Raw genomic sequence first — 23,595 nt, 5'->3', positions numbered from 1 at the left:
TTTGCATTTCTCTGACAATCAGAGACTTGGAGCATTTTTTTCATGTGTTTCTCGGCCTTTTGGATCTCTTCTGTGGTGAATATTCTGTCCAAGTCCTCCCCCCATTTTTGGATGGGGTTATTTGTTGTCTTGTTGTTGAGTCTGGCAAGCTCTTTATATATGTTGGTTATTAAACTCTTGTCTGATGTATGGCATGTAAAGATCTTCTCCCATTCTGTGAGGGGGTCTCTTGGTTTGGGTAGTGCTTTCTTTTGCTGTGAAGAAGCTTTTTAATTTGATGTAGTCCCATAGGTTTATACTTGCCTTAGTCTTCTTTGTAATTGGATTCGTTTCATTGAAAATGTCTTTAAAATTTATGCAGAAAAGAGTTCTGCCACTATTTTCCTCTAAGTATCTGATAGTTTCTGGTCTAACATCCAAGTCCTTGATCCACTTGGAATTTACTTTTGTATTTGGTGAAATACAGTGATTCAGTTTCATTCTTCTGCATGTTTCAACCCATTGATTCCAACACCATTTGTTGAAGAGACTCTGCTTTCCCCATGTAATAGTCTGGGCCCCTTTGTCAAAGATTAGATGTCCATACCTGTGGGGCCTCATTTCTGGGCTCTCAATTCTATTCCACTGGTCAGTGTGTCTATTCATGTTCCAATACCAAGTAGTTTTGACGACAATGGCCCTATAATACAGTTTGAGACCTGGGAGTGTGATGCCTCCGGTTCTGTTCTTTTTTCTCAAGATTGTTTTGGCAATTCTAGGTCTTTTCTGGTTCCAGATAAACATTTGTAGCATTTTTTCTATTCTCCAAAAAATGTGTTTGGATCTTGATAGGGACAGCATTAAATTTGTAGATGGCTCTGGGTAATATAGTCATTTTGATGATGTTAATTCTTCCAACCCAAGAACATGGGATATCTTTCCACTTCTTTGTGTCTTTTTCAATTTCTTTGAGTAGTGACTCATAATTTTCAGTATACAAGTCTTTCACTTCTTTGGTTAGGTTTACTCCTAGATAGTTTATTGTTTTTGTTGCTATAGTAAAAGGAATTGATTTCTGGATTTCAATTTCTTCTAACTTAGTGTTTGCATAGAGGAATGCCACTGACTTTTGAATGTTAATTTTGTAGCCTGACACCTTACTGTATTGCCTGATGATTTCCAAAAGCTTCTTGCTGGATTCCTTAGGTTTTTCCATGAATACTATCATGTCATCTGCAAATAAGGAGAGTTTGACTTCTTCTCTTCCAATCTGTATCCCTTGAATTCCTTGCTCCTGCCTGATTGCTATGGCAAGAACTTCCAACACTATGTTGAATAGTAATGGTGATAGTGGGCAGCCCTGTCTAGGATCTGATCTGAGGGGAAATGCTTCCAGTTTTTCACCATTGAGTATGATGTTGGCTGTAGGTTTGCTATATATAGACTCCACTATCTTCAGGAATTTTCTATCTATTCCCATTTTTTGTAGTGTTTTGATCATAAAGGGATGTTGTATTTTGTCAAAGGCTTTCTCTGCATCTATTGATATGACCATGTGGTTTTTGGTCTTGCTTTTGTTGATGTGGTGGATCACATTGATTGATTTACATATATTAAACCAACCTTGCATGCCTGGGATAAACCCCACTTGATCATGATGAACAATCTTTTTGATATACTGCTGTATCCGGTTGGCTAGAATTTTGTTCAATATTTTCGCATCTATGTTCATCGGAGATATTGGTCTGTAGTTTTCTTTTCTGGTTGTGTCCCTGTCTGCTTTTGGTATCAGGGTGATGTTGGCTTCATAGAAGCTGGCAGGGAGTATTCCAGTGTCTTCAATCTTCTGGAAGACTTTTAAAAGTAGAGGTATTAGTTCTTCTTTGAAGGTTTTGTAGAATTCATTTGTAAAACCATCTGGTCCAGGACTTTTATTTTTGGGAAGATTTTTGATAACTGTTTCAATTTCATTAGCTGTGATGGGCCTGTTCATGTTATCCACTTCCTCTTTACTTAGTTTTGGAAGTTGGTAGGTATCTAGGAAATTGTCCATTTCTTCCAGGTTCTCTAGCTTGGTGGCATATAGTTGTTCATAGAAGCCTCACATGATATGTTGAATTTCTGCGGTGTCTGTTGTGATACCTCCTCTTTCATTTACTATCCGATTTATTTGGGTCTTCTCCCTTTTTTGTTTTGTGAGTCTGGCTAAAGGTTTGTCGATTTTGTTTATTCTTTTGAAGAACCAACATTTACTTTCATTGATCTTTTGTATGGTTTTCCTATTCTCAATGTTATTTATTTCTGCCCTAACTTTAGTGATTTCTGTCCTTCTGGTTGCTTTAGGATTCCTTTGTTGTTCTTCTTCTAGGTCTTTAAGATGTGCAATCAGGCTGTTTATTTGTGCCTTTTCTTGTTTCCTAATGTGTGCTTGTATAGCTATGAACTTCCCTCTTAGGACTGCTTTACTGTGTCCCAAATATTTTGATAGCTTGTGTCTTCATTTTCATTGAACTCTCAAAACGTTTTGATTTCTTCCTTGATTTCCTCTTTGACCCAGAAGTTGTTAAGAAGTGTACTGTTGAGCTTCCACATTTTGTCACTGTTACTAATCTTTTGTTGATTGTTAAGTGTTAGTTTAATTCCACTGTGGTCTGAGAAGATGCTTGGGATGATTTCAATGCTCTTGAATTGGCTGATGCTGTCTTTGTGGCTTAATATATGGTCTATCCTTGAGAATGACTCATGTGGATTTGAGTAAAATGTGTATTCCAGTTTCTTGGGATGAATGACTCTGAAAATGTCCAATAGGTCTAGTTTATCTATCTCTTCATTTAGCTCCCTTATGTCTTTATTGATTTTCTGCCTGGATGATCTGTCAAGTTGAGAGAGTGGGGTGTTGAAGTCCCCTACTATGATTGTGTTACTGTTAATATATTGCTGTAGCTCTTTCAGTAGACATTGGATGTATTTAGATGGCTTCTCATTGGGTGCATAGATATTAATAATTGTTAAGTCCTCTTGATTAACTGATCCTCTGAGCATTAAGTAGTGTCCATTCCTATGTTTTTTAATCTTATCTATTTTAAAGTCTATCATGTCAGATATGAGAATAGCTGCTCCTGCCCTTTTTTGTGGGTCTTGTATGATAGTTTTCCATCCTTTCACTTTAAGTCTGTGTTTGTCTTGTTGAGTTAGGTGGGTTTCCTGTAGACAGCATATTGTTGGGTTGTGTTTTCTGATCCATCTTCCTAATCTGTGTCTTTTAATAGGTGAATTCAGGCCATTGACATTTATTGATATCAAAGACTGAAGATATTTTAACACCATTCTTGTAGAGTTTTAGAGTATTTTGATATATGTCCTATTTCTGGTGGTCTGGTTGTTTACAGGAGACCTTTCAGAACTTCTTTCAGGGCAGGCTTGGTGATAGTTGATTCCTTCAACTGTTGCTTGTCTGAGAAGGTTTTGATGCCTCCATCTAGTCTGAATGACAGTCTAACAGGATATAGTATTCTTGGCTGAAAGCCTTTCTCATTGAGCACTAGATAGATATCTTGCCATTCTCTTCTGGCCTGTAGTGTTTGTGTGGAGAAGTCTGCTGCTAATCTTATGGGTTTTCCTTTGTAGGTGACTCTTTGTTTTTCTCTTGCAGCCTTGAGGATCCTTTCTTTATCCTTATTCCTTTCCATTCTAAGTGTGATATGTCTTGGTGTCTTTAGGTCTGGGTTAATTCTGTTTGGGCTTCTTGAATTTTTACGTCTTTGATGTTGTCTAGACTAGAGAAGTTTTCAGCTATTATGGCCTGGAAAATGCTTTCTTCCTCTCCTTCTCTTTCTTCCTCTGGTATGCCAATAATTGTTTCTTTTGAAGTCATCCCATAGGACTCTGTTGTTGTTTTCAGCATCTCTTAATCTCTTTTTGAGATCTCTTACTTCTTTTTTAGTTGTCTCTAATTCATCCTCAATCTTGCTAATTCTGTCATCAGCCTCATAGATTCTATTCTCTCTGCCCTCTACTGCTTTCTGGAGTTCATCTATTTTGTTGCCCTGCTCTGATACTGTTTTAGCTTGTTCAGCTAGTTGCATTCTTAGCTCAGTGATCTCAGCTTTCAGCTCTCTAATAACCATGAGATAATTAGTATTTTCTTCCATATTCTCATTTGTTGTTCCTGCATTTCTGATTACAATTTTTTCAAATTCTTTACTCACTCCTGTTATTATTTCCTTAGATAATGTTTGGATGTTGAACTCGTTGTTTTGTGTTTCACCCTCTGGAGGACTTTTAGCTGGGCTCTTGTCCTGGTTCGATTCTCCAATATTTTTTCTTGTTGTTTTAACCATTTTATATATTATGAGTTCCCTTTATCAGTACTTTTCAAATTATTGATCACTATTGCCTGGATTGACTTGTGTCTAAGTAAGTTAATTAAAGGGTTCACAGTGGTGGAAGTTAACAGTTATTTCAATCCCTGAGTTGGAGTTAGTGGTTTAAAAGCCTCTTTCTTTTTTTTTTTTCCTTCCCTGTAGGCTATGGGAGCCTGAGGGCTTTTAAACTATCAATAGGATTCTTAGCTTAATCATTGACTCCTGACCAAGAGATAAAGCAGGGTGTGGCAGAGATAATCCAGTGGTTATGCAAAGAGACTTTCACAGCCCCTCAGCTATGCCACCGAGGTATAGGTCTTCTCCTGAGTTTCCCGGTTAGATCTCTGTCCCCTGGTGTCCCTCCCTGCCACTGCTCCCGATTCTGAGGGTAGTAGCAATGGAGACTCAGAGCTGCACTTGGTGAGTCTCTGGGGAGTCCTCTCCTCCCTTCAGCTGTCCCCTTGTTGTGGAGCAGACTGGAGGTGGTGTCTCCACTGATAAACTGCTGAATGTTAGCAGTCACTTAATCTCTCCTTAGGCCCCTCTCTCCTCTCTGTCACCAGCCACACGTGTTTGTACTCATGGGTGATTTACTGGGTTCCTGTGGTCATTCTAGTCCTGTCTTGTTTCGGTCCGGGTGGTCTCCTTTGGTATTCCTAGTTGATGTGGGAAAGGAGAGGAGAGGAGAGAAAGCGATCTGCTGCTTGTAGCTCCGCCTCCGGAAGTCGAATCCCCGCCCTCTGTTCTTTTTCAAGGTGCATCTGCTTGTTTTCAGGAGAGACCAGAACCATAGCCCTGTGCCCTGATGCACTGACTGACACTCACCTCTAGGGCTGAACTGCTTGCTTGTCAAGAATTATTCCTTTTGAGGGTCGGGAGGTAGCGCAGCTGGTTAAGTGCACATGGTGCAAAGCGCAAGGACAGGCAGAAGGATCCCGGTTCGAGCCCCCGGCTCCCCACCTGCAGGGGAGTCGCTTCACAGGCAGTGAAGCAGGTCTGCAGGTGTCTGTCTTTCTCTCCCCCTCTCTGTCTTCCCCTCCTCTCTCCATTTCTCTCTGTCCTAGCCAACAACGAATGACATCAACAACAACAATAATAACCACAACAGGTTACAACAACAAGGGCAACAAAAGGGGAAAAAATGGCCTCTAGGAGCAGTGGATTCATGGTGCAGGCACTGAGCCCCAGTAATAACCCTGGAGAAAAGGAAAAAGAAAAGAATTATTCCTTTTATTAGCAGGACTTAATAAAGTAGGGAGAGGGAAGAAGAGCATGAAGTGAGACATGGGCTGGACGTGGTGTGTTGCAAAGGACTCTGGGGAGGGAGGGAGGGAAGGAGGGAGGGAGGGGATGGGTAGGAAGGAAACTCTGGGGACCAATTATATCATGAAATCATCTGCATGTGTCAATGATTGCACTGTAAAGCATTAACCCTCGATAAAAAATAAGTAAATAAAAGAATTATTCATTTTGGGGGGGCTGGGCGGTAAGATTGATTAAGCACCTGATTAAGCACACATAGGACTGTGGTCTAGGAGGTGGCGCAGTGGATAAAGCATTGGACTCTCAAGCAGGAGGTCCCAAGTTCAGTCCCTGGCAGCACATGTACCAAAATGACATCTGGTTCTTTCTCTCTCCTCCTATCTTTCTCATGAATCAATACATAAAATCTTGAAAAAAAAAAAAGCACACAATACTAAGCGCAAGGACTCGTGGAAGGCTGTCTCCCTTTCTACCTCCCCCTCTGCTCTCAGTTTCTCTCTGTCCTATCCAATAAAATTGGAAAAGATGGCCTCCAGGAGCTGTGGATTCATAGTGCCGGCACCAAGCCCTATAAAGAAAAAGACAGGCCAGGTGGTAGCACAGCAGGTTAAGTGCACATGGCGTGGAGCGCAAGGACTGGCGTAAGGATCCCGGTTCAAGACCCCAGCTCCCCACCTGCAGGGGAGTCGCTTCACAGGCAGTGAAGCAGGTCTGCAGGTATCTGTCTTTCTCTCCCCCTCTCTGTCTTCCCCTCCTCTCTCCATTTCTCTCTGTCCTATCCAACAACGACAACATCAATAACAACAACAGCAATCAGAGCAAGGGCAACAAAATGGGAAAAACAGCCTCCAGGAGCAGTGGAGCCATAGTGCTAGCATTGCACCCCAAGAAATAACCCTGAAGGCAAAAAAAAGAAAAAAAAAAGAAAGAATTATCAGTTTTTACAAGAAAGCAGAACAGCCCAGTGAAATTGCCCCTGTCTAGGGTTCTGCTTTGCCGTGTGTGTGTGTGTGTGTGTGTGTGTGTGTGTGTGTGTGTGTGTGTGTGTGTGTGTGTGTGTGTCCCAGGTTGGAGCCCAACCCCCACTGCATTGAAGGATGCCTTGGTGCTGTGGCTCTCTCACCGTCTGAGAGGTAGAGACAGACAGACAGACAGACAGCACCTTTCAGCTCTGGAGCCTCAGACATTCAAGTCCAGTGCACTATCTGCATGTCCTCTCCCCAGCACATTCACACAGCAGATGGTGGGTCCAAGTTCCTCAGACAAAGTTGGCGGTGACTGAGTCTGGGGGGGCTGAGGGGGGCCCTTGACCCGTCCTCCGGGCAGACATGTAAGCTCTGCTGACTCCTCTCTCCAAGAGGGACCGGCGCCAACTCCCCCGGCAGAGCCGTGCTGGGGACCGAGCAGAGCTCAGACTGGCAGTCCTGGTTCTGCTGTCACCTCCCTGTGGTCAGTGTCACCCCACAGGTGGCCAGGCCCCGCCCCCACCAAGTTTGAGAGCAGCTGACCCAGACCACGTGACGCCCTGCTCCCCCACTGGCCTGGGTCCCGCCAGCCCCGCACCCACATGAGTTTGAGAGCAGCTGACCACGTGACGCCCTGCTTCCCCACGGGCCGGGGAGCCACCTGGGGCAGTGGGCTGCGGGCTGAGGGGTCTCAGCGAGGTGGTCCCGGCGCCTGGGCTCCCGCCCCTTCCTGGCCCCGTGCCCCCACCCCTCCAGGAAGCCTTTGGGCTCTGCCCTTCCGTCCTCTGTTCTCCCGTGTCTTCCCCTCCAAGCCCTTCTCCCTCTGCTGACCCAGCAGCCCGCTGGGCGTTAATCAGTGACAGAGGTCCCGTCCCGAGCCAGCCGTGACCCAGGAGGCCTCAGCCTGCCAGTCTGCCCCTGCCTGGCCGCTGCCATGGGGCTCCTGGAGGTCTTCCTCATCCTGCTGGGCGGCCTGGGGGCCCTGGCCACCGAGACCTGTGGTGAGTGCCCGGATCCCATGAGCCTCCCTCACCCCACCCCTGGAGGGAACCCCCTTTCCATAGTGGGAAACTGAGGCTCAGTGGGGAAGGAGGAGGAGGCAGGGACTGCGTCGTCCTGGGCTGTGGTGTTCCTGCCATGGGCTCTGAGGATACCACAGTCCAGCTCCCACAGCCCAGCCTCCAGCCCCCAGTGCCCAGCACTCAGAGCCCAGGCCCCAGCCCCTGCCTCCAGCCCCCGTAGCCCAGAGCCCAGACCCCAGCCCCTAGAGCACAGAACCCAGAGCTGACCTCCAGTGCCTCGGAGCCCCAGGCCTGGTCCTGATCCTTCCAGGCTCCTTCTAGGACCAAGTCCCACAAGCAGTTAGAGCCCCAGGTCCCTCTGGGATAAGGGTGAGACCCCCCACTTGGCTCTGTGAGCTGTGACACCTTCAGGGCAAGAATGGAAGCTGGTGCCAGTCTGTCCTCTGGGCATGGCCCCGGGGAGCGGGGTGTGTATGGGAGGGGGATGCCTTTGCTCCCAGGGAATCTCCTGGCCTCCGGCTCCTCTTATCAGCCTGACTCACACAGGCTGAGGTCAGAGCCCTGCTCCCCCACTCCCCGCGTCCTGTCCCGCAGAGATCCACCTGGACCGCACACTGGAGGCGGGGCTGGGCCGGCGCCTGCTGCCCCGGCTGCACCTGCTGTCTGCGGAGCATCTGAACCCCAGCGTGTACCTGGGCCTGCGTCTGTCCGGCCTGCAGGCTGGCGCCCAGGAGGCCCTGTACCTGCAGAGCCTCAAGCTCCACTACACACAGACACTCCTGGGGTATGTGCACCTGGGAGCCCGGGGCCCCTTTCTTTCCTCTGGCCCCGTCCAACCGCAGAGGAAACAGAGCAGATCACAGATGCCACACGGGGCCTTGGAGCTGCCCCTGCCCCCCGTGGTGGGTAGCGTGGCCCACACCCCATGTCCCACTGTGGCCAGAGGCAGCTCCCTGCCAAGCAGGCTGGCCATGAGCTCACTCTCCCCCCAGAAGCCTCCAGGGATGTGGGGTTCTCTCAGGCCCACTCGGAGCTGAGCCAGCTGGGGGCATTGGGGTGGGCTCTGGCCTCAGTTTATTCCTTAGTTTGAGGGAAGGAGAAGGAGGGGGGACAGACAGGCAGGAAGAGGCACAAATGCCACAGGACTGCTCCACCACTATGCAGCTTCCACTCAGCCGTCCAAGGTGCTGGGGCTGGAACCCCAGCCTCACGCACGGGAAGGCCTGCGCTCTACCTGGTGGGCTGCCTTGGCCCAGCAGGCATGTCCTTGCAGACATTCAGAGCCCACACACCCGCTGCAGACAGCTGTCACCGAACCTCAGTCGGCAGGTGCAGGGCAGGGCGGGCCACCTTCTCACGGTGTTGTCACCTGTTCTGTCCAGCACTGACGATGGCAATAGCGGCAGACAGGCCAAGCCGTCCATGGGCCAGCTGGCCCTCTACCTGCTGGCCCTCAGGGCCAACTGCGAGTTTGCGGTGGGCCGCAAGGGGGACAGGCTGGTCTCCAAGCTGAAGCGCTTCCTGGAGGAGGAGAAAAAGGCCATGGAGGAGGGTACGCGTCAGGGGCCAGGAGTGGGCAAGGCACACTGCTGGGGCCTCCAGACCACTGTCCCTCCCTCTGCCCTGCAGCCCTGCCCTCATCAGACCTCTCCAGCTGCCCACACCAGCCCCCCAGCAGGCATCCTCAGCCCCAGGCTCCCTGTCGTGGGCGCCCAGTACCCAGAGAGCTCCCGTCTCTATCCCTGTGGTTTGTACCCGGGCACTGCCCAGCTCTGGTGGTGCCCGGGCTCAAACCCAGAGCCTCACTGCCCTAGAAGGCTAGTCTTGTGCGTCACCACTGTGCTGCCCCCTCCACTTTCACGCAGAGCACCCCAGGGAGGGTGGAGAGGCCACGCCGGGCTCCTCTGTGACGCCCCATTTCCTCCCCCCAGGGCTCACGCCCCACACCAGCTACTACCAGTACAGCCTGGGCGTCCTGGCCCTGTGTGCGCACGGGAAGCAGCTCCACCACAGCGTGCCACACAGGCTCCTGCACGCCCTGGAGCACGGCCACCTCCCGGGGGGCGTGGGTGAGTGGGCCCGCCCCCGCCGCCCCCCACCCGGGCCCCCAGAGCAGCACAGCTGAGCCTCCCCGGGCAGGGCAGGGCTGGTGCTCCTCTTGCTCCCGGGTTCCACCCCACTCTCTGACCTCTGACCCCCAGTGGACAGGCCAGGACCCACCGCCCAGGTTTGCCAGCCGCCCCGGGTCTCCCGGCAAGCTGGGGCACCCCTCAGTGCCACCCTCACAGCCTGTCCCCGCAGACACGGCCGCCATGGCCGGCCTGGCCCTCACCTGCCTGCAGCGCTCGGGCCTCAAGCACCACCGGCTGGGCCCGGCCCTCAGGAGCCTGCGAGAGGACATCCTCAGGGCCCAGACGGCCGATGGCCACTTCGGGAACGTGTACAGCACCCCACTGGCTCTGCAGGTGGGCAGGGACCTGATCCATCTCCTTGCGCCATCTCCCTGCCCCATCTCCATCTCCCTGCCCCGTCTCCATCTCCCTGCCCCGTCTCCATCTCCCTGCCCCGTCTCCATCTCCCTGCCCCGTCTCCATCTCCCTGCCCCGTCTCCATCTCCCTGCCCCGTCTCCATCTCCCTGCCCTGTCTCCCTGCCCCGTCTCCATCTCCCTGCCCCGTCTCCATCTCCCTGCCCCGTCTCCATCTCCCTGCCCCGTCTCCATCTCCCTGCCCCGTCTCCATCTCCCTGCCCCGTCTCCATCTCCCTGCCCCGTCTCCATCTCCCTGCCCTGTCTCCCTGCCCCGTCTCCATCTCCCTGCCCCGTCTCCATCTCCCTGCCCCGTCTCCATCTCCCTGCCCCGTCTCCATCTCCCTGCCCCGTCTCCATCTCCCTGCCCCGTCTCCATCTCCCTGCCCCGTCTCCATCTCCCTGCCCTGTCTCCCTGCCCCGTCTCCATCTCCCTGCCCCGTCTCCATCTCCCTGCCCCGTCTCCATCTCCCTGCCCCGTCTCCATCTCCCTGCCCCGTCTCCATCTCCCTGCCCCGTCTCCATCTCCCTGCCCCGTCTCCATCTCCCTGCCCTGTCTCCCTGCCCCGTCTCCATCTCCCTGCCCCGTCTCCATCTCCCTGCCCCGTCTCCATCTCCCTGCCCCGTCTCTCTGCCCCGTCTCCATCTCCCTGCCCCGTCTCTCTGCCCCGTCTCCGTCTCCCTGCCCCGTCTCCCTGAAGCTGACATCCTCCCTCCCTGCCCTATCACCAGCTGCTGGAGACTGAGCACAGCCCCGGGTTGGGGGCAGTGTGTAGCCAGGCCAAGGCCGCCTTGGTGAGCAGCCTGCAGGAGGGCGCCTTCCAGAACGCTCTGGTCATCTCCCAGCTGCTGCCCACACTGAACCACAGGAGCTACGCAGACCTGCTCTCCCCCGACTGCCAGGCACCCAGAGGTGCGGCGCCCGGGACCTGCTGTCCTGGGAAGCCAGGGTCCCGGTCCCCCCTCCTCATGCTGGCCCCCAGGCGCCCATGTGCCACACAGCTCTGGGCCTCTCCATCCAGCCCCGTGGGGGACAGTCCGCAGGGAATTGTCTGCAGGGGCATGTGGGACGGCAGAAGAGACCCACCGGGAGTAGAGCTGACCCTCAGGAGGTGGCCTGGGCGTCTCCGGGTGGGGTGGGGGGGGCGGGGATGAGGTGAGCAAGAGGACAGGGCAGCCAGGAGGCCCTGAGTTCGATCCCCAGCACTGCAGATACCAGAGTGCTCCCTGCGTCTCTTCCCAATGAACACACAATATGGGAGGGCTGAGGTCACAGGGAGTGACACAAACCGTGCCTGTTGCAGAGAGCCCTTGGGTGCTCTGTGGCACACGGGGGCTGACTTGTGTGGGGGCTGCGGTGGTGAGGGACGGGGATGGGTGGACTGGCCGCTGGGCTTCCGATGACGGAGGCCAAGGGAGGGGGAGGGGCCGGAGGGCAGCCCAGGAGAAAGGAGAAGGTGCCCAGGCCCCATCACAGTGGCCCCTCTCCCGGCAGCCTTGCTGGAGCCTGTCGCAGAGCCCCCTGAGCCGCACGAGGTGGAGTCTTCGAGAGTGACACTGTCGGTCCCCAGCCGTGGGTACAGGCAGTCTGTCCAGGTCCCCTTCGGCTCTTCCCTGATGGACGTCTTGCTGAAGGCCCGGGAGCTGGGCGGATTCACGTGAGCCCCCGCCCCAGCCGTCCCCCCCATCCTGGCTAGCGGAACAGGGCAGGAGGGCTTCTTGGCAGAGGTGCTGGCTGGGGGGCTTCTTCCCTCTCCAGCCCCTGTGATGCCAGGGAGGGAACTTGGGACAATCATCTGTTTCTTGAGAGAGAGAGGGAGTCAGGGCATCACTTTGGCACAGGTGATGCCAGGGATGGACCTTCCGAGCTCAGCCTGCAAGTCCTGTGCTGCTCTACCTCCCGGGCTCTGCAGCCAAGCCTCACTCTGTAGCCTTGGGAGACAAAGACAGACAGACATGGGAGGGAGGGAGGGAGAGAGAGAGAGAGGCCACAGCACCTCTCACCATCTGTGGGACTCCCGGGTGCTGTCCATGGCACCCCACAAGTGCCCCCTTGGTTCTGGTAGGAAGGCTGACAAGCAAGGGGAGACGGGGGCTCTGACACCCCACACTTGGAGCCACACAGCCTCCATACAGGGCAGAGGACAGCTCAGTGGTGCTGCCTGGGGGACACTTCCTGAAGACCCGGTCACCTTGTGCCTAGAGGCTCTTCAACACCACGTGACACTCTTAGAGCAAAGCCCTGGATGGGACTGTGCAGGGGCAGAGAGAGGGTGGTTCAGGCCCCCTGGCAGGAGCCAGCAGATGGGGAGTGTGTGAGTGGGGGTGGCATTGGGTGCAAGGACCAGAACCCTAACTCTGTCTACAGAACAAGGGGCTGGGGCTGCGGTGCAAGGACCAGAGAGAGGACAGAACAGCCCAGCCATGACAGCCTGTGCCAACGAGTCCCAGAGCCTTCCAGCTCCAGTCCCCAGCTCCCTGCCTGCCTTCTCTGTCCCCACGCCATCCCAAGACCTCCATGGGACTTGCCTGGGACCCGGGCCCCACTTCTGCCTGGGGTCCTGGGCGCCAAAGACACTTAGCAGCACCTTCCTTTGGCAGGTACGAGACCCAGCCGTCCTTGTCCGGCCCCTACCTGGCCTCGGTGATGGGGACGGAGGCTGGGGACCACCAGTACTGGCAACTTCTGCGGGACCCCAACATACCCCTGCTGCAGGGTGAGTCTGGGGGTGCTTGGAGCCAGCCCAGCACCAACGACAGGCGGAAGGGCAGTGGCTTCCTGGGGTCCCCAGTGTCTCACCTGAGCCAGCCCAGCACCCCACACAGCCCAGGTGCCCCAGACTCTGCCTGGGTATTGTTCTGTTTGGGGAGCTGGGAACAGGACACTGAGTCCCCTGTCTTCTGCCCCTGACAGAGGGGCTCCCTTCCCCTGTCCTTGAGCCTGCACTGAGCACTGGGTCCTGAGTATTGAGCACTGGGCACTGGGTCCTGAGTACTGGGCACTGAGCACTGGGTACTGGGCACTGAGCCTGCCATCCGGACAGACTGAGAAGTGCAGCAGTGGGGAGGTGGGTGGAGCCCCACATCTGGCCTTGTGACTGAAAAAGGAGGGGTGTAGCCTGGGGGTGCGGGTGAGGCCCATCGCCAGAGACTGGTGGGTAGGGGTGTCCCGCTGCTCCTGCCGGGAGTCCCTCGCTCACACGCAAGGGCTGAGGGAGCCTGGGCTGCTCTCAGTGTCCTTGAATCTCCCTCAGTACTCAGGGGTAGCTGACTGGCCCCAAGCCACACTGCCAGGGACTGGCAGAGCCTGGCTCGAACCCTGTGCCATGCTGGAGCCCGGGTGTCCCGAGGGAGTGGTGCTGGCCCCTGGGGGTCCCTGAGGGTCCCTCTCTTCCATGGTCCCTGAGGCTTCTGAAAACAACATCAGGGCCCAGGCTCCTTCTGCCCGCACCCCCACTCTCCACGCCCCGCTCGCTGCACAATCATCCCAGAGCCCTCGGCCTGCAGGTCCCGAGATCTGAGCCCCGCCGCCCCCCTCCGGCTTCCACAGGCATCGCCGACTACAGGCCCAAGGACGGCGAGACCCTGGAGCTGAGGCTGGCCAGCTGGTAGCGCCTGGGCCCATCCCCGGCAGTGGGCACGAGCTGGGTTCCGGCCTGCTGATGGGGCGGTGGTCCCACCTGGTCAGGGTGTGGGGTCCTGCCTGAGGCTGGGCCCAGCTCTACACTCCTGCGTGGGCTCCTGGTCCCACAAACAGCTGTGAGGATGGCTCCAAATGATTAAACCGCCGGCTGCACCTGCCGCTGTGTCCTGATGCCTCGTGCCAGGGAGCAGGGGGGTGCAGGCCGGGGGGCAGGAAGGTGGTGCCGTCACTCTCGGGGGAAAGGGGGCCACGGGTGGGGGCTCCGCTGCGGGCCCTGTGTGGGGTGTGCTCTCCGCCCCCTCCTCACTCTCCTCCCTTATTCTCCCCCTGCTCCCTCTCCTCTCCCTCCGCCTTCTCCTCCCCCTCTTCCTCACCTCTGCTGGGAGGTGGTGGCTCACCCAGGGGAGACAGACTGACCTGGGGTGGCCCCCTCTGGGTGTCATTGCAGGTGGAGTCCCCGCTGGCCCGGGACCCAAACCCTGTGGCTGGGCTCTCACACCCTCACCCGAGTCACGGCCCCGGTCCTGGCAGCTGGGACAACTACCTCGCAGGCCTCCCTGCCCCCAGGTCCCTCTGCCACGGAGGTCCCTGATGTCCGGAGACCAGGAGGGGACACAGCCATTCCCAGCCTGGCCCCCAGAGGGCGCCCCCAGCCAGCGCAGTGGGAGCTCTCAAGGCCGATGCCTCCAGGCAGGGACGGGACTGTCATCCTCACTGACCCCCAGCTCCTTGTGCATGTGGACTCCGAGTTGGGCCAGGCCCGGGACCCCGACCCTCCTGCCCTGCTCTGCTGACCCACCTTGAGCTCTGAAAGCGACCGTCAACCCCGTGGAAGGCTGGGCCCGGGCGCGCTTGCTGCTTGCTGGACAGCTCTCAGCCCAGGGCTGCGTCCTCCAGGATCAGGAGTGGAGGGCGGAGCTGAGTCCAGCTGTGAGTCAGCTGCGGGGGGCTGGGGGAGGGGGGCACAGGGGCGGGATGAGGCGCCCCCCGGAGTGGACCGGCAGGCCGGCTTCCGGAGCTGTGGGTGCCCCGGTGACTGGTGACTCAGCTCCGCAGCCCCAGGGGCCCTTGGAGGGGCGGCAGCGAGGCCGGGGCTGCGGGGCGGCTCCCCACACCGAGGTCCCGGGATAACAGGCGAGAAGGAGCACCAGAGACCTGTCCCGGGGGTCCTGGCCCCCAGCAGGAGCGAGCCTCCCCGGGGCTGGGCTCCCAAAGATGCCCCCAGTCTCCCGCCCTGTATGGGCGCGGTGCGGGGAGGGGCCTGGTCTGCAGTCCCAGGAGGGACGTGCACAGACTGACCCCTCCAGCCAGGAGGCCTCTGCGGACTGGGGGTGCGGGTGCGGGTGCGGGGGTGGCTGTCCAGGGGCGGGACCTACAGGGTGGGGCCCAAGGTCTTTTGGATGGGGCGCCGGCAGGAGGCGGGACTATAAAGAGCGTGGTCTGGGATGGGCGGGGCTTGTGCTCAGTCCTCTCCCTGGATAGGCTCTGGAGACTCCGGGGCGGGGCATTCAGGGGCGGGGCCTGTCCAGAGCGGTGATCCTTGCGGAGGAGGCACCTGCTCAGCCTCCTCTCGGGATAGGCGCAGGCGGTGTTGTGGGCGGGGCCTGACCGGGGCGCGGTCCTTGGGGGTGGAGCCCGAGCTCAGCCTCCTCTTGGCATAGGCGCAGGCGGTGTTGCGGGAGGGGCCTCACCAGGGCGCGGTCCTTGGAGGCGGGGCCTGAGCGCAGCCTCCTCTCCTGATAGGCTCGGATTGTGTCGTGGGCGGAGCCCTTGTAGGCGGGGCCTGGGCTCAGCCTCCTCTCGGGATTGGCGCGGGAGGCGGGGGTGTGGCTTCTCGGCGGCCGCGGCCGGGTCAGGCCCCTCTCCGGATGGGCGAGGGCGGCGGGGCGGGGCCTGTCCGGGTCCGCGCCCGCGGGTCCCGCGGAGCAGCAGCGATCGCGAGGGAGCCGCCACCCGGGCCAGGAGCTGCCGGAGCCGCCGGGAGCAGGAGAGCAGGCCCCGCCGGAACCGAGCGGAGCTCGCCGTCACGCACCAGCCGCAGCGCGTCTGCGTGTGAACCGCGGGGCCGAGCGGGCCTGGGCGCCGCTTGAACGCGGGGCCGGGCCGGGGGCGCGGGGGGCGCGCCGATTGCAGCTGCGAGCACCCGGCTCCCCTAGGCGGAGACCCGCGCGGACAGTGGCCTGGCAGGCTCGGACCAGAGCGGCCCCGCCGGACCTCGGGCCCAGCCCGCAGTGGACGCTGCGGGGCGGCCGGCCCCGGCCTGGAGCCCCACCTGTCTGAGCGAGGGTCCTGGCCCGGCCCGAGTGGACCAGCCCCCGGTGCCGATGTGCCGCTGCCGCCTGCTGCAGCACCATGACGCCAGGGTGACCTCGGCCGAGGCCGCGGCGATGACAGGCGCTGCCCGGGGGGCTGGGTCCCCCGCGCGGCCCCCCGGAGCTCCCCGGGCCGTGGGGTGGCCTGGCCGGGCGCGGGTGGCCGCGGCGGCGCTGGTGTGGCTGCTGGCGGGAGCCAGCATGTCCAGCCTCAACAAGTGGATCTTCACGGTGCACGGCTTCGGGCGGCCCCTGCTGCTGTCCGCGCTGCACATGCTGGCCGCGATGCTGGCTTGCCACCGAGGGGCCCGGCGCCCCCTGCCCGGCCGCGCCCGCCGACGGGTGCTGCTGCTCAGCCTCACCTTCGGCATGTCCATGGCCTGCGGCAACGTGGGTCTGAGCACCGTGCCCCTGGACCTGGCCCAGCTGGCCACCACCACCACGCCGCTCATCACGCTGGCCCTCTCGGCCGTGCTGCTCGGCCGCCGCCACCACCCGCTGCAGCTGGCCGCCATGGGCCCGCTCTGCCTGGGGGCCGCCTGCAGCCTGGCCGGCGAGCTCCGGGCGCCCCCGGCTGGGTGCGGCTTCCTGCTCGTGGCCACCTGCCTCCGGGGCCTCAAGTCCATTCAGCAGAGTGAGTGCGGGGCCCTGGGTGGGAGGCGGTTGGCCCACCATCGGTGAACCCCACTCTGTAGATGAAGAAACGGAAGCTCCGGGCTCTGGAAGAGGCAGAGACGGAGGCCGAGAAGGGGTCGGCTCAGCGAGTGGAGGCCCCAGCTTACCCGGCGGGCGGTTGATGGTTGTCACCTTGACCTGGGCCTCCTCCTCTGTGCACTGCCATCTCCCTGGAGCTCCATGCAGCCCTGATCAAGGCAGACAGGTGGGAGGGCCGGCCCGGGACGAGGGGAGCCTGAACCCAGGTGGATCCCAGCAGTGCGGGCTGGAGGTGAGCCCAGGGAGTGAGTCCAGGGCAGGCCTGCAGCTGGGCTGGGGAGGCCTAGGCTGAGCCGGGCCTGGGCAGCACCTTGCTGACACGTTCTGGGTGTGGAGCCTGAGTCGCCGTCCTCCCTCCCCACGTACAGATGACGCGGAGATGGGGCACGGGCTGAGCGGGGGCTGTGCGGGGCTGTGCCGGGCTGTGCGGGGCCACGTGGCTTCTGAGAGCGGGACTAGGGACTCTGGTGAAGACTGCAGGCCCAGGCCTGGATGCCGCTCAGTCACCGGCTTAGGGCGGAGGCCCTGCCCGTCTAGCAAAGGGCATCTGACTCATGGGCCCATCCTTTCAGCCTCAACCAGGGGTGGGGGCCAGACTCGGCTCACACTCTGTGACTGCGGGCAGCTCCAGGCCTCAGTCTCCCTTGCTGCTCAGTGGCTGGGAGTCGAAATCCAGGATGCTCTCACCCTTAGAGACCCTTTGAGCCTGGCCTGGGAGAGGAAGGGGATTTCTAAGGGTGCTGGGCCCAGGATGGGCAGCCTGCAGCTGGAGAAAGGTGGAGCTCAGCCCTGCTGTGGCCTCTGTGGAGCCAGACCCACAGACCCTGCCCCTGACTCCCAGGCCCTGCCCCCCAGTCTCTCCAGCCCCCCAAGCCCACAGGCCCTGCCCCAGACATACGGGCCCTGTCCCAACCTCCAGGCCCATAGGCAGGGCCAAAGCCCGGTTCTATTTCTGCCCACAGGTTACATGAGAGCTGGGTACTGAGCCGCCCTGCGTCCTGGGCCTGAGCCTGCGGTGAGAAACCTGACCTGTGGGCCTGCCCCTCCTGGCAGGGCCAGACTAGAGGCCCCTGCCCTGAGGCTGCCCACAGCTCCTCACACCAGCAGGGCCTGGCCTGCCAGACGGGGCACACAGGCATGGCAGCAGGTGTCTGGCCCAGGCCTCCCTGTCCCTTTACAGCTGTCAACTGCCCGGCCCCCCAGTTCCCTGCCCGAAGCAGAATGGCCCTGGGTCGAACGGAGGGACCGCTCTTCCTGTGGGCCACAGGGAGTGGAGGACAGAAGGCAGGGGTGCAGGGTGGGATAAGGGGGGACTGTTGGGGAGGCCGAAGCTCCTGGGGTGGGATGCTTCAAGAGATGAGCCCCCCCCCCCCCCCCCCCCCGCCTTGTGTAGCACCGCTCACAGCAGCTCGAGCAGCCTGCTGAATCTGGAACAGAGCAAGAGGTGTTCCATTTCTAGAAAGGCTGGGTGGAAGGCCCGGAGACCAGCCAACGCTGGCAGTGGGGCTTCCCCGTGTGAGCCTGGCTGTGACTCAGGCTCTGGCCCAGCTCTGGAAAGTGTGAGGCTCCCTCCACCCACAGAGAAGCCCAGGCTGTTGTCCCTGCACAGGCTGCCTCGCCTGGAGCCCTGCTCTGGCTCTGGTCACAGGCCCACTTCTCTCTGAGGTTATGGCCTGGGGGAGGGGGCAGGAGCCCCTCTCTCCCCCCACAGAGCTGACAGTCGCCTCAGGGGGCTACTGCGTCCTGACAAGCTTCGGGGTTGGCTATGGCAGATGTTGGTTATTTGGCCCAGCAAGACAGCGGAAGGTAGTAGCCTCCCTGCCCTGCCGGTCAAGGCCATCAGTGGGTGAAGCGGGAGACGTGTCATTTGAATGCACACAGTTATTTATTTATTTATTTATTTATTTATTTATTTATTTATCTAGCTATCTATCTAGCTATCTCATGGTGCTGCTGGGGATTGGACCTTGGAGCCTCAGGCAGGAGAGTTGTTTGCAGAACCACTGTGCTGTCTCCCAACCACAGTTCATTGTTTTAAATCCCCTTTTCTGCACTAGAAGCTCAGGGGCCGGGTGGTGGCACACTGGTCAAATGCACACATTACAAGGACCTGGCTTCAAGTCTCTGGTCCTCACTTGCTGGGGGCAAGCAGTAAAGCAGGTCTGTCTCTTTCTCCTTCCCTCTAAATTTCTCTCTGTCCTATTAAAATCAATGAAGTTAAAAAAAAATAAAATAAAAGTGATCCAGGAGGTGGCGCAGTGATAAAGCTTTGGACTCTCAAGCATGAGGTCCTGAGTTTGATCCCCGGCAACACACGTGCCAGAGTGATGTCTGGTTCTTTATCTCTCCTCCTATGTTTCTCATTGATAAATAAATAAAATCTTTAAAAAAATGAAAATGAAATAAAATATATTTGGGAAAAAAAAGACAAAAAAGAGAAAAGTAGCTCACAGAGTAGACGTGTGCCTTGTCACATGCCTGGCCCAGGTTTGAGCCCTTCAAGAGGTGCAGGATGGGACGGGGGAAGCTGTGGCTTCTCTCTCTGAATGAGTGAATGAAAAAAAAAAAGCTCAATAATGATGACATCATGCATGTGCGAGGGCCCCAAAGACTAAACGTGCAGCACACCCTTTTAAAGAAACAGGGCACTTAGCAGGCTGGAGCGGACCTGGGGCACTGCCAGCCTCTTCCTGCAGTGGGGGGCCGGGAGGACCCCCACACCGAGGCCAGGAGGCAGCATGGAGCCTTCAACGCTGGGTACGGGTGAGAGCTGCTGTCGGAGGCTGTGGATGGGAGACGGTGTGGGGGAGGATGCTGGTCTGTGCACCGGACCACGGAGAGGGCTGCGCTCACATTGACAGTCTCCACGCCACCCTGGGGGCAGGTCAGGGCTGGGGCGAGGAGAGGCGAGGTCTCCACATCACCAGTCAGGCCGGCGGACTCCAGGTGCCACTGGGAATAAACCCACAGCCGTGTGCACGAGTGACCCCACTGAGTGGCCTCCCTTTGTTCATTCTTTTGTTTTTTTCCTTCTTTTTTTTTTTTTTTACTTCCTTCCAGGGTTATCCCTGGGGCTCAGTGCCTGCACTACGAATCCACTGCTCCTGGAGGCCATTTTTCCCATTTTGTTGCCCTTGTCATTATTATTGTTGTTGTTACTGATGTTGTTGTTGGATAGGACAAAGAGAAATGGAGAGAGGAGGGGAGACAGAAAGGGGGAGAGAAAGACAGACACCTGCAGACCTGCTTCACTACCCGTGAGGCGCCCCCCCCCCACAGGTGGGTAGCTGGGGGCTTGAACTGGGATCCTTACGCCGGTCCTTGCGCTTGGTGCCACGTGCACTTAACCCACTGCGCTACCTCCGGCCTCCTTTTGTTTCCTCTTGAGAGAAGGCAGGTAGGAGAGAAGCCACCACAGCACCATCCCATCATCTGTGGGGCACCCGTGCTGTCCAGGCTGTTGCCTGGGCTGTGGGGCTGGAGCCCAGGGCCCCCACGGCAAGGTGTGTGCTCTGCCAGCCCCCGGCATGTGGGGACACCGCGCGGCGTCTCTAGCTGTGCTCCCAGAGAATGGGCAGCGGGTGCCGCAGGTGCTGGGTGGGTGTCACTACCCGTTGTCAGGCCGCTGCCCTGCTTCCAGGTGCCCTGATGCAGGAGGAGCAGCTGGACGCGGTCACCCTACTACACGCCACTTCGCTGCCCAGCTTCTGCCTGCTGGCGGCCGCGGCCCTGGTGCTGGAGGCCGGTGCGACTCCCCTGCCAGCGCCCGCCGATGCCCGCCTCTGGGCCTGCCTCCTGCTCAGCTGCCTGCTGTCCGTCCTCTACAACCTGGCCAGCTTCTCTCTGCTGGCCCTCACCTCCGCCCTCACCGTCCACGTGCTGGGCAACCTCACCGTCGTGGGCAACCTTGTCCTGTCCCGCCTTCTGTTTGGCAGCTGTCTCAGCGCCCTCAGCTACATGGGCATCGCACTCACTCTTTCCGGGATGTTCCTGTACCACAACTGTGAGTTTGTGGCCTCCTGGGCCACCCGTCGCAGCTTGTGGCGGATGAACCAGCCTGCCAAGGGGCACTGAGGAAGAGGCACATGCTGGAAGGGCCACCCGCTGGAAGGGCCACCCTGGAGGCCGGAAGGGGAGACTCCTGGAGACACACCTCCTGCCCCTGCTGCCCTGCCAGACGGGCCCAGCTGGCACCACCATGTGCTGGTCAGAGCAGTGCTAAGGAGTGACCATGCCGAAACTTGCCAAATTTGGAAAAACTCACAGTGTTCTGATGATGATGATGATTTGGGCAGCTGTACAATCCTTCCTCTGGGAAGTAGGGAGGCAGCTCACGGGTCCTGGGTAGGGCTTCTTTGTTGCTGGGCTTCCCCCTGGGGCTGGGGGTCCTCTCTGCAGGTATCAGGCAGCTGCCATGGCCTCTCTCCTGGGCCTCCCCAATTCTGGGTCTTCCTTCCTCAAATAAACTATTTTTGCTTGTTCGCATATGACATTCCTCAGGGCTCCAGTCCACATGCCTGGATGTCCCCCTGCCTGCAAGGCCTGTCCTCTGGAGTCCTGTCTTGGCCGGACTGTGAGGACCTGGTGGCACCCGGCACAGGGCTTCCTGGCCCTGGCCCCAACTAAGGGCCTGGCTAAGGGGAAGTGGGCCACACTGAGTCACCCTCTGCCCACCACCCTGTGACTCAGAGCTGCTGGCCCCAGTCGTGTGTGTGCAGTCCCATGCAGAGGTGTGGCCAGGCAGGCAGGACAGAGATGACCTGGGGGGGAAAGACTCCTGTGGCCCAGGACCCCACCCTGCCCAGCAGACTGCTTGGCTGCAGTGAGCGTTGCTTCCTCCCGAACCCGTGGGTACTGGCAGGAGCACTGGCCGCGGCTCCGCCCGGGACCGTGTGTCATCAGAGGTGGTTCCCCAGGGCTCAGTGTGAGCTGTCCCTGTCAGTTCTCCAGCAGTGGGGTTGGATGTGGCTGGCTGGGAGGGGGGCGCTGAGTGGGTCACCCACGCGGTCAGCCCTGTCCTGTGGTCCTGCTGCCTTGGGCGAGTGACATCACCTCTCTGAGCCAGACCTGGTGACACCGGTGCCACATTCCTTCAGAAGCTCTGCAGGAAGGTCCCTGGCAGCTCTCCCCGCCCTCCGTCCTGGGCCGCTTCTGAGGGTGAGGTGGTGCTCCCAGCCTGGACTAGGCAGGTCCTGAGGACAATTCAGGATGGACACAGACACGGGCCAGCAGTGCGGATGCCGCCTTTGGCCCCCAATGCTGCTTTGCTTCCCACCCCCCATCCCCACACACAGTGACCCGGGTTCACAGAGCAGGAAGGGGGGGCTCCTTCATGCCCTGGCCTGGAGGGAGTGGGTCATGCCGGGCATCCAGCCATCCTGATCAGAACAAAGCTGCCGCCTTGTCCCGGCCCAGCTGCTGGTCCTCCCTGCCGCCCTCCCCCGGGGCCGATTGTCCTTGCAGGGGTCGGACAGACAAGGACTGCTCCCGCTCTCCTCTCTCCACACGCAGAGCACGTGGAACTTCCTGGAGGTTGCACACAAGGTGAAGCCCAGGGCCCAGGCAGCCTGGAAGGCCTGCAGGGAGCAGCTTCCTTGGGGCTTCTGCTTGAGGACCCCCACACTGAGAGCTGCCCCAGGCGCCAGGGGGCCCAGGGATCTGACCAGCCAGGCCAATACCCTGATGAAGAGGCTGAAAACCAGGCCCAGCAGAGTCGAGTTGAAAGATGCTGTAGGGGGCCGGGCGGTAGCGCAGCAGGTTAAGCGCACGAGGCACAAAGCACAAGGATCAGCGTAAGTATCCGGGTTCGAGCCCCAGGCTCCCCACCTGTAGGGAGGTCACTTCACAGGCAGTGAAGCAGGTCTGCAGGTGTCCATCTTTCTCTCCCCCTCTGTCTTCCCTTCCTCTCTCCATTTCTCTCTATCCTATCCAACAACAGCAACAACTATAACAACCACAACAAGGGCAACAAAATGGGGGGAAAAAAAGCCTCCAGGAGCAGTGGTCTCGTAGTGCAGGCACCAAGCCCCAGTGATAAGCCTGGAGGCAAAAAAAAAAAAAAAAAGATGCTGTAGCCTAATTCTGATTCCTGAGCTGGTGACACGCAGCCAAGCAGGGTGCTCTGAAGAGCTGTGGGAACGGGCCGGGGTGCTACCCTGGAGCAGGGTGGTGGTGTTTGCGAGATGGCTCCTCCAGGGCCGACAAGTGAGGGTCTCCCCTGCACGGGCCTGGCAGGATCCCAGCTCCGGGATGGCTGGTGGTGAGGAGGAGTGTCTATCTTCTTTCTCACAGTCCACAGGGCACATCAGAACTACACCTCACAGGGTGGCCCCTCCCCAGGACTGAAATTCAGTCAAAGGGACCGAGCCTCCTCTCAGCATCGGGGCCCACGTCCACGGAGGTGGGGCGGCCCTCGGCGTGGGCCCAGCATGTACACGGGTGCCTGCTCCCCCCACCGCAGTGCTCAGTGCTGGCGGATGGAGGTGCCGGGGATTGAACCTGGGGCCTCAAAGCCTCAGATATGAAGGTCTTGCAGACACACTGCTAGCTCACCCACCCACAATCAGTCTTCTGACCTGCAAAATATGTGAAAGGCTGCTTCGAGTCACTCAGCCTGCGCTTCTCACAGGAGCGAGAGCATACCAGTTCATTGTCCAATATGAACAGTATCGAGAAAAGGATTAAGAAGAAGCTGAGGCCTAGGAGGTGGCACAGGGGTTGGAGCACTGGACTCAGAAGCATGAGGTCCTGGGTTTAAGCCCCAGCATTACATCACTACATACAGCAGAGTGATGCTTTGTTTCTTTC

General features: G+C 58.1%; 2 protein-coding genes across 4 annotated transcripts; both read left to right on the top strand.

The window, feature by feature from the left end:
• Window positions 1-7,143: 7,143 nt before the first annotated feature.
• On the top strand, window positions 7,144-13,920 carry TCN2 (transcobalamin 2). 3 transcript variants are annotated; one of them, XM_060192810.1, is made up of 9 exons: window positions 7,145-7,572; window positions 8,188-8,377; window positions 8,976-9,145; window positions 9,525-9,662; window positions 9,895-10,058; window positions 10,852-11,032; window positions 11,615-11,777; window positions 12,721-12,890; window positions 12,925-13,158. In XM_060192810.1, the coding sequence occupies exons 1-9, from the start codon at window positions 7,506-7,508 to the stop codon at window positions 13,056-13,058; spliced, it is 1,377 nt and encodes a 458-aa protein (XP_060048793.1). In that variant the 5' UTR covers window positions 7,145-7,505; the 3' UTR covers window positions 13,059-13,158. The 3 variants fall into 3 exon arrangements, with proteins under 3 accessions (XP_060048794.1, XP_060048793.1, XP_016046405.1); XM_016190919.2 differs by lacking the exon at window positions 12,925-13,158 and adding an exon at window positions 13,670-13,920 and having other exon boundaries at window positions 7,149-7,572; window positions 12,721-12,836; XM_060192811.1 differs by lacking the exons at window positions 12,721-12,890; window positions 12,925-13,158 and adding an exon at window positions 12,488-12,714 and having other exon boundaries at window positions 7,144-7,572.
• A 2,060-nt stretch (window positions 13,921-15,980) lies between these two features.
• SLC35E4 (solute carrier family 35 member E4) lies at window positions 15,981-21,269 on the top strand. The gene is made up of 2 exons (XM_007529306.3): window positions 15,981-16,708; window positions 20,429-21,269. Exons 1-2 carry the CDS (start codon window positions 16,087-16,089, stop codon window positions 20,860-20,862), a joined length of 1,056 nt encoding a protein of 351 aa, XP_007529368.1. The 5' UTR covers window positions 15,981-16,086; the 3' UTR covers window positions 20,863-21,269.
• The last annotated feature ends 2,326 nt before the right edge of the window (window positions 21,270-23,595 follow it).

Source organism: Erinaceus europaeus, chromosome 6, assembly GCF_950295315.1.
Source record: "Erinaceus europaeus chromosome 6, mEriEur2.1, whole genome shotgun sequence".
NCBI lineage: Eukaryota > Metazoa > Chordata > Mammalia > Eulipotyphla > Erinaceidae > Erinaceus > Erinaceus europaeus.
This window is presented reverse-complemented; position numbering and strand designations above follow the sequence as displayed.

What these genes read in the sequence shown, in the direction of transcription:
- TCN2 (XM_060192810.1), top strand. Translation starts at nt 7,506, where the DNA reads ATGGGGCTCCTGGAGGTCTTCCTCATCCTGCTGGGCGGCCTGGGGGCC. An exon ending in TACACACAGACACTCCTGGG is followed by an intron (nt 8,378 to 8,975) that starts GTATGTGCACCT and finishes TGTTCTGTCCAG; the next exon opens with CACTGACGATGGCAATAGCG. An exon ending in CAACGACAGGCGGAAGGGCA is followed by an intron (nt 12,891 to 12,924) that starts GTGGCTTCCTGG and finishes GTCTCACCTGAG; the next exon opens with CCAGCCCAGCACCCCACACA.
- SLC35E4 (XM_007529306.3), top strand. Translation starts at nt 16,087, where the DNA reads ATGTGCCGCTGCCGCCTGCTGCAGCACCATGACGCCAGGGTGACCTCG. An exon ending in CCTCAAGTCCATTCAGCAGA is followed by an intron (nt 16,709 to 20,428) that starts GTGAGTGCGGGG and finishes CCCTGCTTCCAG; the next exon opens with GTGCCCTGATGCAGGAGGAG.